The sequence below is a fragment of the Notothenia rossii genome, assembly GCF_949606895.1.
Source record: "Notothenia rossii genome assembly, chromosome: 6".
Taxonomy (NCBI): domain Eukaryota; kingdom Metazoa; phylum Chordata; class Actinopteri; order Perciformes; family Nototheniidae; genus Notothenia; species Notothenia rossii.
Genome location: NC_136909.1, coordinates 83,681,138 through 83,695,133, shown reverse-complemented (window position 1 = coordinate 83,695,133; position 13,996 = coordinate 83,681,138). Strand labels below are relative to the sequence as shown.

Here is a 13,996-nt window from a genome sequence, read left to right as displayed (position 1 = left end):
GACGCACATGCATGACCTAAAGAAGTGGAGAAAGTTCTGCAACTGTAAAGGAGGTTTCACTGATAAGCCTGACCCCACTGTCGGACTGTTGAAGTGTTTAAACGTGTCTCTCTCTCTCTCTCTGTCTGTGTGCAGCGGCCAGCAGCAGTTGGCTTCAGGAACATGTGGCAGACCTGAGTCGAAGGTAAGAACATCTTTCTCTCTCTCTCTCTCTCTCTCTCTCTCTCTCTCTCTCATCCTCTCTCTCATCCTCTCTCTCTCTTTCTCTCTCTCATCCTCTCTCTCTCTCATCCTCTCTCTCTCTCTCTCTCTCTCATCCTCTCTCTCTTTCTCTCTCTCATCCTCTCTCTCTTTCTCTCTCATCCTCTCTCTCTCTCTCTCTCATCCTCTCTCTCTCTCATCCTCTCTCTCTCTCTCTCTCATCCTCTCTCTCTTTCTCTCTCTCATCCTCTCTCTCTTTCTCTCTCATCCTCTCTCTCTCTCGTCCTCTCTCTCTCTCTTCCTCTCGGGTTGGAACGGGAAGGATCCACTTACACTGACTCAACACACACACACACACACACACACACACACACACACACACACACACACACACACTCACACTCACACTCACACTCACACTCACACACACACCACACACACATTCCTCAACAGAAGTTTTGCATTTCATTACAGCACCTCAATTTTTTCTCTATCAAAAATACAATATGTTCTGTTTGTGTGTTGCTCAGTTTCTAGCTTTACACGTTGGTTAAAACAGTGAGTTATTGCAGGAAAGAAAACCAAAATGCCTTTTATTAATTAATTAGACCCTCCAGAAAAACGCGGTCAAAAATCCTTGATTGTGCGATTAAACATGCGGGGTTTTTATGTGATTTTATGCGGTGAAATTGCGAAATATGCGGAAAGTTGCGAAAAAGAATAGATTTTTTTTTAAAATATTGGGCTGTCTTATTTATTCTCTCTCACACACAACCTGCCACTAACTTTAAACCCCTTTCCTATTCAATTAAACACATTCAATGTTTATTTATTGTAAAAGCAATGGGGCTATTTTAATCACACTCTCTCTCTCTCTCACACACACACACACACACACACACACACACTTCTCCACCTCATTCTGTTTTCATTTACTCGTTCGTTATCTGACCAGCTTCAATCTTGTAGGCTACTCACTTCGTTTCTTGTAGCCCTCGAAAGGGTTTTGGAGGTTGATGCCTCGGTGAACGTGAGTTGTTTGGCTTTCTTGTCCGCAGCAGCAGAAAGCATTTTCGAATGTTTGAATGAATCAAAGTGGGTCGTCACCGTCGACTTTCTCTAAGACTTATGCTCCAACACACAGTTGCACGGGGTGCAGAATAGTTTTCCCCCACTTCCGTGAAAGACATCGGGGTACTGCTTTGCCCGGTCTTTAGCAGAAATGCTCGTCGGTAAATGAGATGGATCAGATTTTTTCATCTTGGTGTTTTCTCTCTCGTGTGAGTTCCATACGTTCACTCTACGGTGTTGTTTACCTTCTGTGATGCGCGAGCTGATGACATCATCAGCATCACTACTTCACGTCAAGACGAGTTAACTTTTTTTTCTTCTCATCTTTGTGTGGAAAAATGCGGGGATTATGCGGACTTTTGATAAATATGCGGCCCTTTAAATATCTGCGCCATTTTGCTGTTATGCGGTAAATTCTGCGAACGCAGAATCGCGTTTTTCTGAAGGGTCTAAATAATGCATGCTTTTGCTTCGCTTCTAACAAGCTAACGCTAGCTTGTCGCTGTGAAAAGGGCGCAAGTCTTTTGTACCTGATTCTCTTCAAATGGTAGATTCTGTGACCTAAAGATGCTTCGTGAGACCATGAAGAATGGTCATGTGACATACATGTATTCATGTATGTATATTTTAGACATTACATACATAAACACACACATACAAACAAACAACTCTGGTGTTAAAGTGTTTTAAATGTTTTATTAAATTCAAGTGCATAAGCAATATACCTAATTCTGCCTCTTCTGAGGTCACAGGTCAGTGTGAGCAAACCCTGGCTCATTGATTAAGTTTCTCAGAAACAGCTTTAAGATCAGTCTTATTGTACGGAGACATGAGAACACACACCCTGCCCAGTTTCCCCCCTCTTCACCTGAGGTCAGAGGTTAAAGGTTACACTTATTGCAGCCCTGTTACCGATGATCTTTTGGTAAAACTACACTTTAGCTGACTGGTACCAGGACGTTGACCTCTGGACAGGATTTCTCTCCAGTTTCTCCTTTGTGTTAGAAGACACACATTATTACATTCATTCAGGTGTAAAACTACTTGTGTTTAAACTGACGATAGAGTTTTTCATCTTAAAGGTTTAATAAAGTAAAAATGTTTAACCTCTTTGACATTTCTCAAGGTGTGTGTTGTACATTTTTCCAGTTTTTAGTGGTTTTCTTGAAACAATTCTTCCTAGCTGATGTGAGACTGTAAATATTGGAGCTAAAAGTCTGACCACTGAGACTCTCTGGACCTCTGATATTTGTGGTTCAAATCTGATACTTTGCACCAGAATTCAATATCTCTTAAATGCTTTTGATGCAAAATGTTTCCCCAAAGAACCGCAGTCAGGTTTTTGGTTCCTTCTGGATTTTACGTCAGTCAGAGAGAAAGCGTTTGATAATGATTGCAGGACTTTCTGGTTATACTCCTTATTATACTCCATGTATATGATTGGAACTTGGAAATACTTTAATACATACTTAACATATGATATATGCAAAGACATGTTACAAGTAACTGCAGTCCAGAAAAATCAAATATAAACTAAGACATTTGTCGATGCTGTCGTTAGTTCACGAAATGCTTAGTTGGTCTTTATTTGATCTCAACAACAGAACTCCAAACCTCTGTTTCTCCTCAAATAATCAACAGCTTAAAATATTGTTGGAAGTTGGTTGTCAATATCATTTTTAAATGGCTAATCAAGATACCAATAATATTCAAACATACACATACATTAGGCGCGTTCACATAGGAATAAGTCCCTTAGGGAAGATTAGGCAAATGAAGCAAGCCCCAAGGAAGTGCGCCGGACTCTGTGCCCAACATTCGTTGTGTCCAAACGGCGGTACTGAAACTCCCGTATCAGTCCGTGACGTCACCTGGCCCAAAACAACTTTTCCCCATTGACTAACATGGGGAAAGAGACGCCTGTAAATCGGTGGATAATTTTTTTGTAACTAAATGAACTACCTGGATGAACTATTTTATAGCCCTTATTAGAATCGTTCGGTCCTTAAAGTTGTAAAATGCACTAAAAGCCGAAATCTAGATTTATTTTCTGTCTCCATTCATTCCACTGAGCCAAGAGTGGGAGCTCGGGGGGCGGGGCTTAAGGGGTTCTTCACATACGGGTTCTTCTGCTCTGGCAGCCAGTTGGGCCATTTTGTCCTCATGCGCCAATGAGCAGCTCTCATAGGAAAGAACGAGACCCCGCCTCCCACGCTGTGTCCAGTTCTTATTATACATCCATGAAATTAAGCCACTGACGTCACTTCTTCTTCTTCTGCTTTGGGTTTACTGGCATGCCGCAAACAACTTCACGGCGTATACTGCCACCCGAAGTCCCCGGCCGGAAGTCCCCGGAGTTGGGGGACTGGGGAAGCCTTCCGAGTAAATCGCCAGAACGCCGACACCTCCTCATCTCCACCGCTCCCATGTTTTATTTTGTGTTGCCATAACTTATTCTCTCTGCGTTGGTGCGCTGGGCTAATGCTAATGCTAATAATGCTGATGCCAGCAAATAAAATGGTGGCTTCACAAAACTTTTCCGAGTTTTACGGGGCGTGGTTTGCAATTCGCCCAGCCAATCAGAAATTGGACAAATGTTCTCCCCAGGAAAGTGGACTAAGGGACTAAAAGGGGTGAAAAGGTTAGCAAAAAAAAAGTTCTAGTTCCAGATCTTTTTGGTGTGAACGCAAAATCCCAGGAACTATCAGAACTATTCGTGGGAAAAGTACTCCGGTGGGAAAGCGCCTAATATAAGCAAACTGTATTTCCTCCAATAAGGTCTAAACATGTCTGAGACCATAGTTAAGTTATATGTTTTTGATGAAAGTAATTCAGCTTTCCACACGTCAGAATCTGATTACTTTATTTATATAGGGAGGAAAGTGAGGTTCAAACAGTTGCTCCATATTATAATGAAATAAAATAAAAGATACATATCAAAACAATTATTAAACTATGTATAAAAAACGTAGCAAGTTAAAGTAAAATGTCCAATAAAAGACACAAATGATAATAAAAATTATTTTTATATAGAAATGTAATGTAAGTCAAGTATAAATGTGTACATTGTACTGCTATATATAACCAGGGCTGCGGATAACTGGTGCGCAGGTGCGCAGGTGCGCATGAGCACTTTCGCCAAAAAAAGAGCACCGGGTCATTTGAAAAAAGGCGCATTTGCGTACCAACATAGGGAGGGAGGGAGGGAGAGAGAGAGAGAGAGAGAGAGAGAGAGAGAGAGAGAGAGAGAGAGAGAGAGAGAGAGAGAGAGAGAGAGAGAGAGAGAGAGAGAGAGAGAGAGAGAGAGAGAGAGAGAGAGAGAGAGAGAGAGAGAGAGAGAGAGAGAGAGAGAGAGAGAGAGAGAGAGAGAGAGAGAGAGAGAGAGAGAGAGAGAGAGAGAGAGAGAGAGAGAGAGAGAGAGAGAGAGAGAGAGAGAGAGAGAGAGAGAGAGAGATATGAACTCAGGGCCGTCGCGTCGCACTGGCGTTATAGATGTTCGCCTAGGGCGCCAGATCTTGGGGGCGCTGCACTGGCAGTTCTGGGAGGGAAAAAAACATTTTTGACCGTTGGGGCTCATCCTAATTTTCGGCCTTGATGTAACAATATTCATAATTAAGTAAATGAAACACCCTTTTCACCCCGGTTACACATTTAATTTGCCCTGTACGATGCGCACTGTAAGTGATGAAAATGGGGGATGTTGGCTTATCTGGCGCCCGCAGCTCACAGCCAAAATGCGAGTGAGCAAGGGAGAGAGAGAGGGCGCACCGGTACCGGGGCTGTTGTTATTAGAATCTGGTGCTAGCTGCTTTAACGGATATAAGAAGAAGATGTTTCTACAATAATGTGGAGGGAGAGTCCTCTCCAGTCAGACTGAGAGGCTGATAACTACAGCTCAGTGAGGTAAAGGACTCAGTGTTTAGATAGTTCACTTTAGTCTAAGTTCAAACGGTTTGGTCACAATTTATGTAAATGCATATTTCCAAGGCACTCCTTTATAATTATTGGGATAAACAGGTTTGAAATTATTTCCATGTATACTATAGGACAGTAACCAAAAATATCCTTTAAAACTGGAGAGATTAAAAAAAAAAATGCATAAATAAATGTTAAGATATGAATGAACAACAAAAATAAAATAAGTTACATTCATTTGTTATTGGCTATGGTAGGTTCTTGGTTATGTTCACATACTTATTTGATTACATCCACTTGTCTAAGATGACAACAGAGACTTTCGACCCAAAACCAGCTGTTGACTTGTGGATGCAAGCAGCTAATCACAGACTCAACGGGAGAGAAGGTAGTAAGCCTACATCATCAGCTACCATGTCTGACAGAGAGGAGAACAGTCAGGAGGGTAGTGATGACAGCTTGTAGGATTACTGGTCGTGCTAATGTTGTCTTGTGTTCACCTCTGCATGTGTGTTCTGTGTTCACCTCTGCATGTGTGTCCAGTGCCGTGTGTCTGGCAAATAAAGTCAAGACCCCCCTCAAAAGTTACGGTTTATTTCATTTTAAGGATGAGCACCAAGCAACATCTCCAGGTGATCCTTTGAGAACCAGGGCAAAAAGTTATGTGCACCCCTGTTTATAACAGGCACGTTACAGTACATACAGTTCTGTATGGGTATTAATAAGATATATCAGGAGTCCTTTACATATTTCTCACTGCTGCTCTCTGACTCTGAAGCAGACAGTATGAATATTACATCCCACTGTGTATTCCCACATCACACACACACACACACACACACACACACACACACACACACACACACACACACACACACACACACACACACACACACACACACACACACACACACACACACACACACACACACACACACACACACACACACACACACACACACACACACACACACACACACACACACACACACACGCACACACACAGAGAGAGAGCGCTCAGTTCGTGGAGGTTACTCGGGGCGACAGCCTGGAGAGTTGTGCTGAGCTGTGATTGGCTGAGAGGGCAGAAGTGAACAGGACGTCCCAGCCTAGTTTCAGTCTTTGAGTGTGTATGTGTGAAAAGAGACATGCTCTGTGTGCCCTTATACAAGCGTGCATTTTTCTGTGTATGTGTCTGTTTGTTTGCATGCGTGTGTGTTAACCTCTCTGTTGTAACAGCCCTTCCCTACTTAACCTCTGCATGTTCTGGGGGCCAACTGGGTTATATAAAGCCTGCTGCTCTCAACCTCACCAGCCTGTGTGTGTGTGTCTGTGTGCGTGTGTGTGTCTGTGAAAGTTGCCAGTGGGGAGAATGCGACAGATATTTTAGGAAACTGCTCGTGGCAGAAAGGGAAGAGAAATCTATCTGTTTTTAATCTGTATTAAAACTTTGATCGTGATTTTAGTGCCCATGCCCAAATACCAAAATAAATCTAAATATCCGTCTATATACCAGATGTTTCTTCATAATAAGATGATAATGTTAATAGAGCTTTATGTGTACATCACTTTTCATACATCAGGTGCTGCAAGTTTTTTTAACAACGTGCGACACACCACCAATTAAAACACAACAAAAAATTCACTTCAGGGTCAAACATTAAAACACGTTTGCACTCATGCAGCAGGAAAACATAATATAGCAATTCAAAGGAATACAAGGAGGTCAAAAAGGTATGGCGATAATAAAGTTACATTTAATAAATAATGATCCAAAAGTTCACGACAGATAACCCTCTCAGTGAAACAAAGGAAGACACACTATTTCTGTATCCCCCTCTTTCTATCAGTCTGTCTCTATCCGTGTTAGAGCGATTATGCTACAGATCAACCTTTGAACGCTATAAGTGATAACAAATATATGTTAGGCTGCAGGAGTAAACATGAGACCTTATGTTCTTATCAGACTCTCCTGCAGGGAATGAAAGCATCTGAAACCCAGAGGCTGCGTTGCTGTGACTCATCTCTCAGTTTTCAGGAGACGGAGAGGGACTCTGTTGGTTTGATATGAACACAGCGTCTCGTGGTGAATCACAACCTGATTCAACATTTCCTATTAGGGCTAGACAAACGAGCATAGTACAATTATTTCACTTTAACCTCAGCTCAAGGTCCCCTATTATACTGTTTGTCATCAATATATTATAGATCTCAGATATATGCAGAGCATATACAGGGGGGGGGTTACCTTGGTTGCTGATTGGCTAATGGTTACACAAGCCAACACATCGTTATGACATCATAAAGTGGCCAAAATCTGATCAGCTCATTTTCAGACAGGTTTTTATAGAAATGGATCAAAAAGAGAGAGAATCTTTTTTCCTGAAACTTTCAGAGTCTCTTTTCACAGAGGGGACACATGTTGATGTAGAAGAGACATGAAGAAGAGGGGACACATGTTGATGAAGAAGAGGGGACACATGTTGATGTAGAAGAGACATGAAGAAGAGGGGACACATGTTGATGTAGAAGAGACATGGAGAAGAGGGGACACGTGTGGATGTAGGAGAGACATGAAGAAGGGGGGACACATGTTGATGTAGAAGAGACATGAAGAAGAGGAGACACATGTTGATGTAGAAGAGACATGAAGAAGAGGGGACACATGTTGATGTAGAAGAGACATGAAGAAGAGGAGACACATGTTGATGTAGAAGAGACATGAAGAAGAGGGGACACATGTTGATGTCGAAGAGACGTGGAGAAGAGGGGACACATGTTGATGTAGAAGAGACGTGAAGAAGAGGGGACACATGTTGATGTAGAAGAGACATGAAGAAGAGGAGACACATGTTGATGTAGAAGAGACATGAAGAAGAGGGGACACATGTTGATGTCGAAGAGACATGGAGAAGAGGGGACACATGTTGATGTAGAAGAGACGTGAAGAAGAGGGGACACATGTTGATGTAGAAGAGACATGGAGAAGAGGGGACACATGTTGATGTAGAGGAGACTTGGGGAAGAGGGGACACATGTTGATGTAGAAGAGACATGAAGAAGAGGGGATACATGTTGATGTAGAAGAGACATGAAGAAGAGGGGATACATGTTGATGTAGAAGAGACATGAAGAAGAAGGGACACATGTTGATGTAGAAGAGACATGAAGAAGAGGGGACACATGTTGATGTAGAAGATACATGGAGAAGAGGGGACACATGTTGATCTAGAAGAGACATGGAGAAGAGGGGACACATGTTGATATAGAAGAGAAATGAAGAAGAGGGGACACATGTTGATGTAGAAGAGACATGAAGAAGAGGGGACACACATTGATGTAGAAGAGACATGAAGAAGAGGGGACACGTGTTGATGTAGAAGAGACATGAAGAAGAGGGGACACGTGTTGATGTAGAAGAGACATGAAGAAGAGGGGACACATGTTGATGTCGAAGAGACATGGAGAAGAGGGGACACATGTTGATGTAGAAGAGACATGAAGAAGAGGGGACACATGTTGATGTCGAAGAGACATGGAGAAGAGGGGACACATGTTGATGTCGAAGAGACATGGAGAAGAGGGGACACATGTTGATGTAGAAGAGACATGAAAAGTGGATTTTGTATAATAGGTGACCTTTAAACCCCAGCCGTGGTGAACATGCGAATCTGACAGGTTTGACATTAATACCGTGTTGACATCCTTGTTTATCTTTCCCTGCATTATTACATAACACACCTTGAGGCTTGCAGCCACAGTGTTCACAGCGCTGCCATTTGACATATTGGATATTCAAACTGACACGGAGCATCGGGCGATCCGCGCTCGCTGTCCGTTAATCTGCGTGATACCCAGAGAGCATTCAGGGGTTTGGGGAATCCGCCCAATGTTTGACGACAAAAAGTCATCATTTGTTTCAGAAAGGGTGATCAAGAAAGTAGAAATACTTTACTTAAAGCTCACATGTCATGGCCATTTCTACTGATCATAATTCCATTGTTGAGGTCTACTAGAATAGATTTAAACTGTGTAATTTTCTCATACAGCATCTCTGTAAAGCATGGGTCGGCAATAGATGGCCGGCGGGCCATTGGTGGACCGCCAGCAATAATATTTGGCACGGAAAATTATTTTGTGAAGAAACATTTAAAAACAAATAGCGATTTTTTTCTTCTTTTTTTTTTTTTCAATATCGGAGCGACAGTCGCATAGAGAATCTACCTACACCTGAAGAATGCTTATTATACTTTTATCCATGTTGAGAGTGAATGACACACAGCACAGGCACAATCTGGCAGCGGGGTGCACTGACACTGATAGTTGATCAATAAGTAGGTGGACAGCGCGTGGTGCTGAAATAGCCAACATGCGGTTTGTGGTTTGAAAAAGATAACACCAGCTCACTAAATCATTCAAACGTAATGTTTACTTATATGTAAACAGTAACAAAGTTCAGTCAAAACATTAACAAAATCTGAGAAGCTGCTTGATCATGGAGGACGAGGGGTGGTGGTGCATATGCCACCACCCTAGTTGGCAGCTTTGTTTTGAAAGCAAAGTTTTGGCTCATCGGACATTTATGAGAAAATCTCTAATGTCCGAGTGCAAGTGAATGCAGCACAAGACGCGAGCCTTGTAACCCCATCCCCCGGCCCTGCCGCGAGCACTTGGAAATGTGATTGTCATTTGAACGGGACGTCGCAAAACGAGAAGCATTCGGTCGACAATGACAGAGAAGAGACTGTCAAGTTTGGCTGTCCTCAGCATTGATTCAAAACGCACTAAAGCTTTGGATCTTAATAAGCTTGTGAGCAGTGGCGGACTGGCCATCTGTAGAATCACAGAACTAGAACCCCCCCCCCCCCTAAGCATTCGAACGTGTCACATGTTTTAACAATCAATTACTTAAATAAGCCTTTGATTATGTTCCGGCCCGCCACTTAGTGGCTCAGAAAAAAATTGGCCCAAGGCCCTTAATTGCCGATCCCTGCTGTATAGTATGTGTATTCACTCTGTCCTGCACGGCTTGTTGGAGCTCTTGGGTTAATTTCCTGCTTGCTGCGTGGGGTCTGCGAGACAGCACTGGGGGGGGGGGGGGGGGTTGCTGAGGGGGGGCTGCAGCACCCCCATCTGCGAGGGTCCACTAGCACCACCCCCCCCCCAGTGCGTCACAGTTTCGCCGCTGAGAGAGTGTGTGTGTGAGGAGCTCCACAGATTGGTCGAGTTGGACCAATGGGTCCATTTGGGTATGGTCACGTCACTGTACCCAGGAAGAAAAAGAGAAATGTCCAACGAGGCGTTCTGGGGCAGCATCGACAGGTCTCTCCTGTGTTAGAGTTTTACTCCCTACAGGGTGTACTTTGAGGGTTTGTGACTCTGCAGGCCGTTTACATGCAGAAAACCTTCATAACACACAAGGGGACGTGTTATAACCGGAATAGCATGACCTGGGACCTTTTAATAAAAAATGGTGTAAGACTCAAACTCATATCCTAAATACCCATTAAGAGGAACGGATGGCTGTGACCCTGATTGGTTAGCACAGCTTTTCAGACAGGATATATTATAGAGAAGTATTGATGGGATGGAAATCACGGTTCAGATTTCTGTTAGGTAGGTAGTGGTTGATGATAATGCCAAAATCAAATATCACAGTGTATCCCATTTTATTTCACGTTGACACTGTGATGGTACAGGATCTAGAAATAGTCCAAGTTGTTTCTAACAAAGGTCATTGAGCACTGGTATCATTTTCGTCCGAGTTTCTCCATTTCCCCGTCAAGTCTAGAGCATTTTTACAAAACCTTAAGATGGAAGAAGTCATTCAGGAGTGATTTTGTATGTTGTGGACGCAGGATGTTTGTGGAGGTTTTGTCGCAGCTTAGCCTGCAGTCTTAAACCGACAGAACATGAAACAAAACAAGAGTGATCCCATCAACTCCAGCTCAAGTGCACCAAAGTCCATTATGACGGTGTGATCGGGTTAAAGGCCTAATCCCAAAAACAATATAAACACAGAGAAGCCGGCGGGCTCAGAGAGGAGAGGAAACGTCCTCGCTGCTCTGGAGGCTGAGGGAGCAGATGGAGAACATGTTTAGTTTGATGTCCGTCAACTTCTGTCTATATTTTTGCTTCTGGTGGTATAGAGAGGCGAAGTCCCGCCCATCTACTTCAGACCCATGGGACCTTATTTCAGGAAAAAGTATGTATTGAAGTCAATGGGGAGAGAAAGATTATCTCTCGATCCCGTTTGAATTGTGCCACGAATTACACAAATGATGTTTGTCAATTTAAAAAATAATTTCCATGTCAAAAAAGTCAGTTTGTTGTAAAACTATTGAAATATAAGACTATGAAAAATACGCAACTAGAAAGACTACAAATCCCAGAGTCCCGGTCCCGCATGCTGGCTCTTACGAACCGACTAACTCCCCTTGTGTGTATGTACAGCTCTCAACATGCCCAGACTTGTAGTGATTTTCACCTCTTTTAATACTTTTCGCCTCGTTCTGAAAGAAAGAAGTGAAATGTGTCAACGTGACGGCCGTCTTGGTGTGTGGTGCGAGACGGGAGATGTAGTTCATTGAGCGGTTTCACACAAAAAAAGGTGTTACGACACATTTTTATTTATTTTTGGACTTACAAAATTATCTTTTAAATTGACAAACATCATATGTGTAATTCGTGGCACAATTCAAACGGGATCGAAAGATAATCTTTCTCTCTCCATTGACTTCATTGCATACTTTTTCCGAAATAAGGTCCCATGGAGCTCCCCCGGAAAGGGGAGGGACTTCGCCTCTCTATTGTAGAAACTGCGGTGGACAAAGAGTATCTTTTATATAGCATTAGTTCCTCTTGAAATCATTTCACACACAAAACTGTTGTCCGAGCATTTTTCATTGAAGTGCTCTAAACTAAAAGAACGAAAGATATGACCACAGAGAAACTACAAATCTACACATTCTTGTTGAACTCATAGAAGAACAGAGTTACTGTGCAGCCACAGCTAAAGACAAACTACACATCGCAATGCGTTGAATCAACACCCATTTCAAACGTTACAACTCTAATGAGAGGATACACTGCCTGCTGAGTGGATTTATAACAGCAAAAACAACTTTGTTGCAAGAAACACAAGCCCCCACTGCCTTGAATTATGTATACGCTGGTTTCATGGATGATGTTTGGAGCACCTCTGTGGAAACATGAGGGGAAGTTGGTACATTTTGCAAAAGGCGATGGTAACAATATATTCTGCTGCTCATTGAAACGTTTTTTTTACATTGTCCCAAATGACTTTTCAGTTTCTAAGAAATTCATTTTATTGATATATTGTTTGTTTGTAATTCTTTCTTTTCTCTTTGCACATCCAATCAGAACAGACCACTGTCTCATTTGTATGCATGTATTTAGCTTTCCATCTCTAAATGACAAACACTGTTTATGCACTGTCGAAACACGATACAAATATTTTTGATCATAATAATATTTCTCTCTTTTCTTTAAGCTGGAAAGCATTTGGATTTAATTCAGTGTTCAAATCTGGAGTTGATCACGCATAATAATCCTGTTTGTTTTTGTGTTCTCAGTTTGTGCGGCATTATTCCAGGTCTGAGCAGCGTTCTTCTTCCTCGCATGAACCCCTTCGTCCTCATCAACGTGGCCGGAGCTCTTTCCCTCTGCATCACCTACATGCTCATAGAAATCAAGTAAGAAATCATCTCTCCGTGGATGTGTTTATCCCAAAATGCACCTCTGCTTTCCTAGCCTGTGTGATGCCTTGTTTTCCATCCTTGTTTTTAAATTGTTGGGATTTTATCTGCACTTAACTTCAAATGTGTCGTGTTGTGAAAGAACTCCAATGCAAGAATAGCGGGCAGAGATGGGACAGGAAATTACAAATGTACAGAGATGGCAAAAGTAAACACATCCTTTACTCAAGTAGAAGTACAGATACTCGTGTTTAAAAATACTCTGGTAAAAGTAGAAGTACTGACTAAACTTCTTTACTCAAGTCAAAGTAAAGAGGCTTTGAAATGTACTTCAGTAAAAAGTACCCATAACTAGCAGCTGTTTTAAAGAGTACCTGACCTCCCTTTATATTAATAGAACAATAATGTCATTGTTAGCTAATGAATGTTTCCATGGTGACCAACGGCAACATGACAACGTTTCCATTGGTCCCTCTTCTTTAGAGAAGACCAGGAAATGATGGATACACGGATCGTGTTCAAATCAATAGGCACGCAATGACTCTAAATAATAATGATCACGCCACCAAACACACATTCAAACTAAAGGAACCAGCCTGTTTGGAAAATGAGAGAAGTAGAAAGTACAGGTATTTGGGTTCAACATGTGAGAAGTAGAAAGTACAGGTATTTGAGTTCAACATGTAAGAAGTAGAAAGTACAGGTATTTGAGTTCAACATGTAAGAAGTAGAAAGTACAGGTATTTGTGTTCAACATGTAAGAAGTAGAAAGTACAGGTATTTGGGTTCAACATGTAAGAAGTAGAAAGTACAGGTATTTGGGTTCAACATGTAAGAAGTAGAAAGTACAGGTATTTGGGTTCAACATGTAAGAAGTAGAAAGTACAGGTATTTGAGTTCAACATGTAAGAAGTAGAAAGTACAGGTATTTGAGTTCAACATGTAAGAAGTAGAAAGTACAGGTATTTGTGTTCAACATGTAAGAAGTAGAAAGTACAGGTATTTGTGTTCAACATGTAAGAAGTAGAAAGTACAGGTATTTGAGTTCAACATGTAAGAAGTAGAAAGTACAGGTATTTGAGTTCAACATG

At 42.0% G+C, this 13,996-nt stretch overlaps 2 protein-coding genes across 2 annotated transcripts in view; one reads left to right on the top strand and one right to left on the bottom strand.

Annotated features, from left to right (window-relative positions):
- sult6b1 (sulfotransferase family, cytosolic, 6b, member 1) overlaps positions 1 to 13,996 on the bottom strand; it is a gene marked incomplete at its 5' end in the record, with an annotated part of 106,696 nt that overhangs the window by 43,989 nt on the left and 48,711 nt on the right. The gene's annotated exons all lie outside the window — the stretch shown is intronic.
- The window catches only part of LOC307043215 (zinc transporter 6-like), a 41,761-nt gene that overhangs the window by 20,836 nt on the left and 6,929 nt on the right, over positions 1 to 13,996 (top strand). The window contains exons 6-7 of the mRNA XM_079687531.1: positions 136 to 184; positions 12,783 to 12,902. Of these exons, the coding sequence (XP_079543657.1) occupies positions 136 to 184; positions 12,783 to 12,902 (169 nt within the window). The remainder of the gene's footprint in view (positions 1 to 135; positions 185 to 12,782; positions 12,903 to 13,996) is intronic.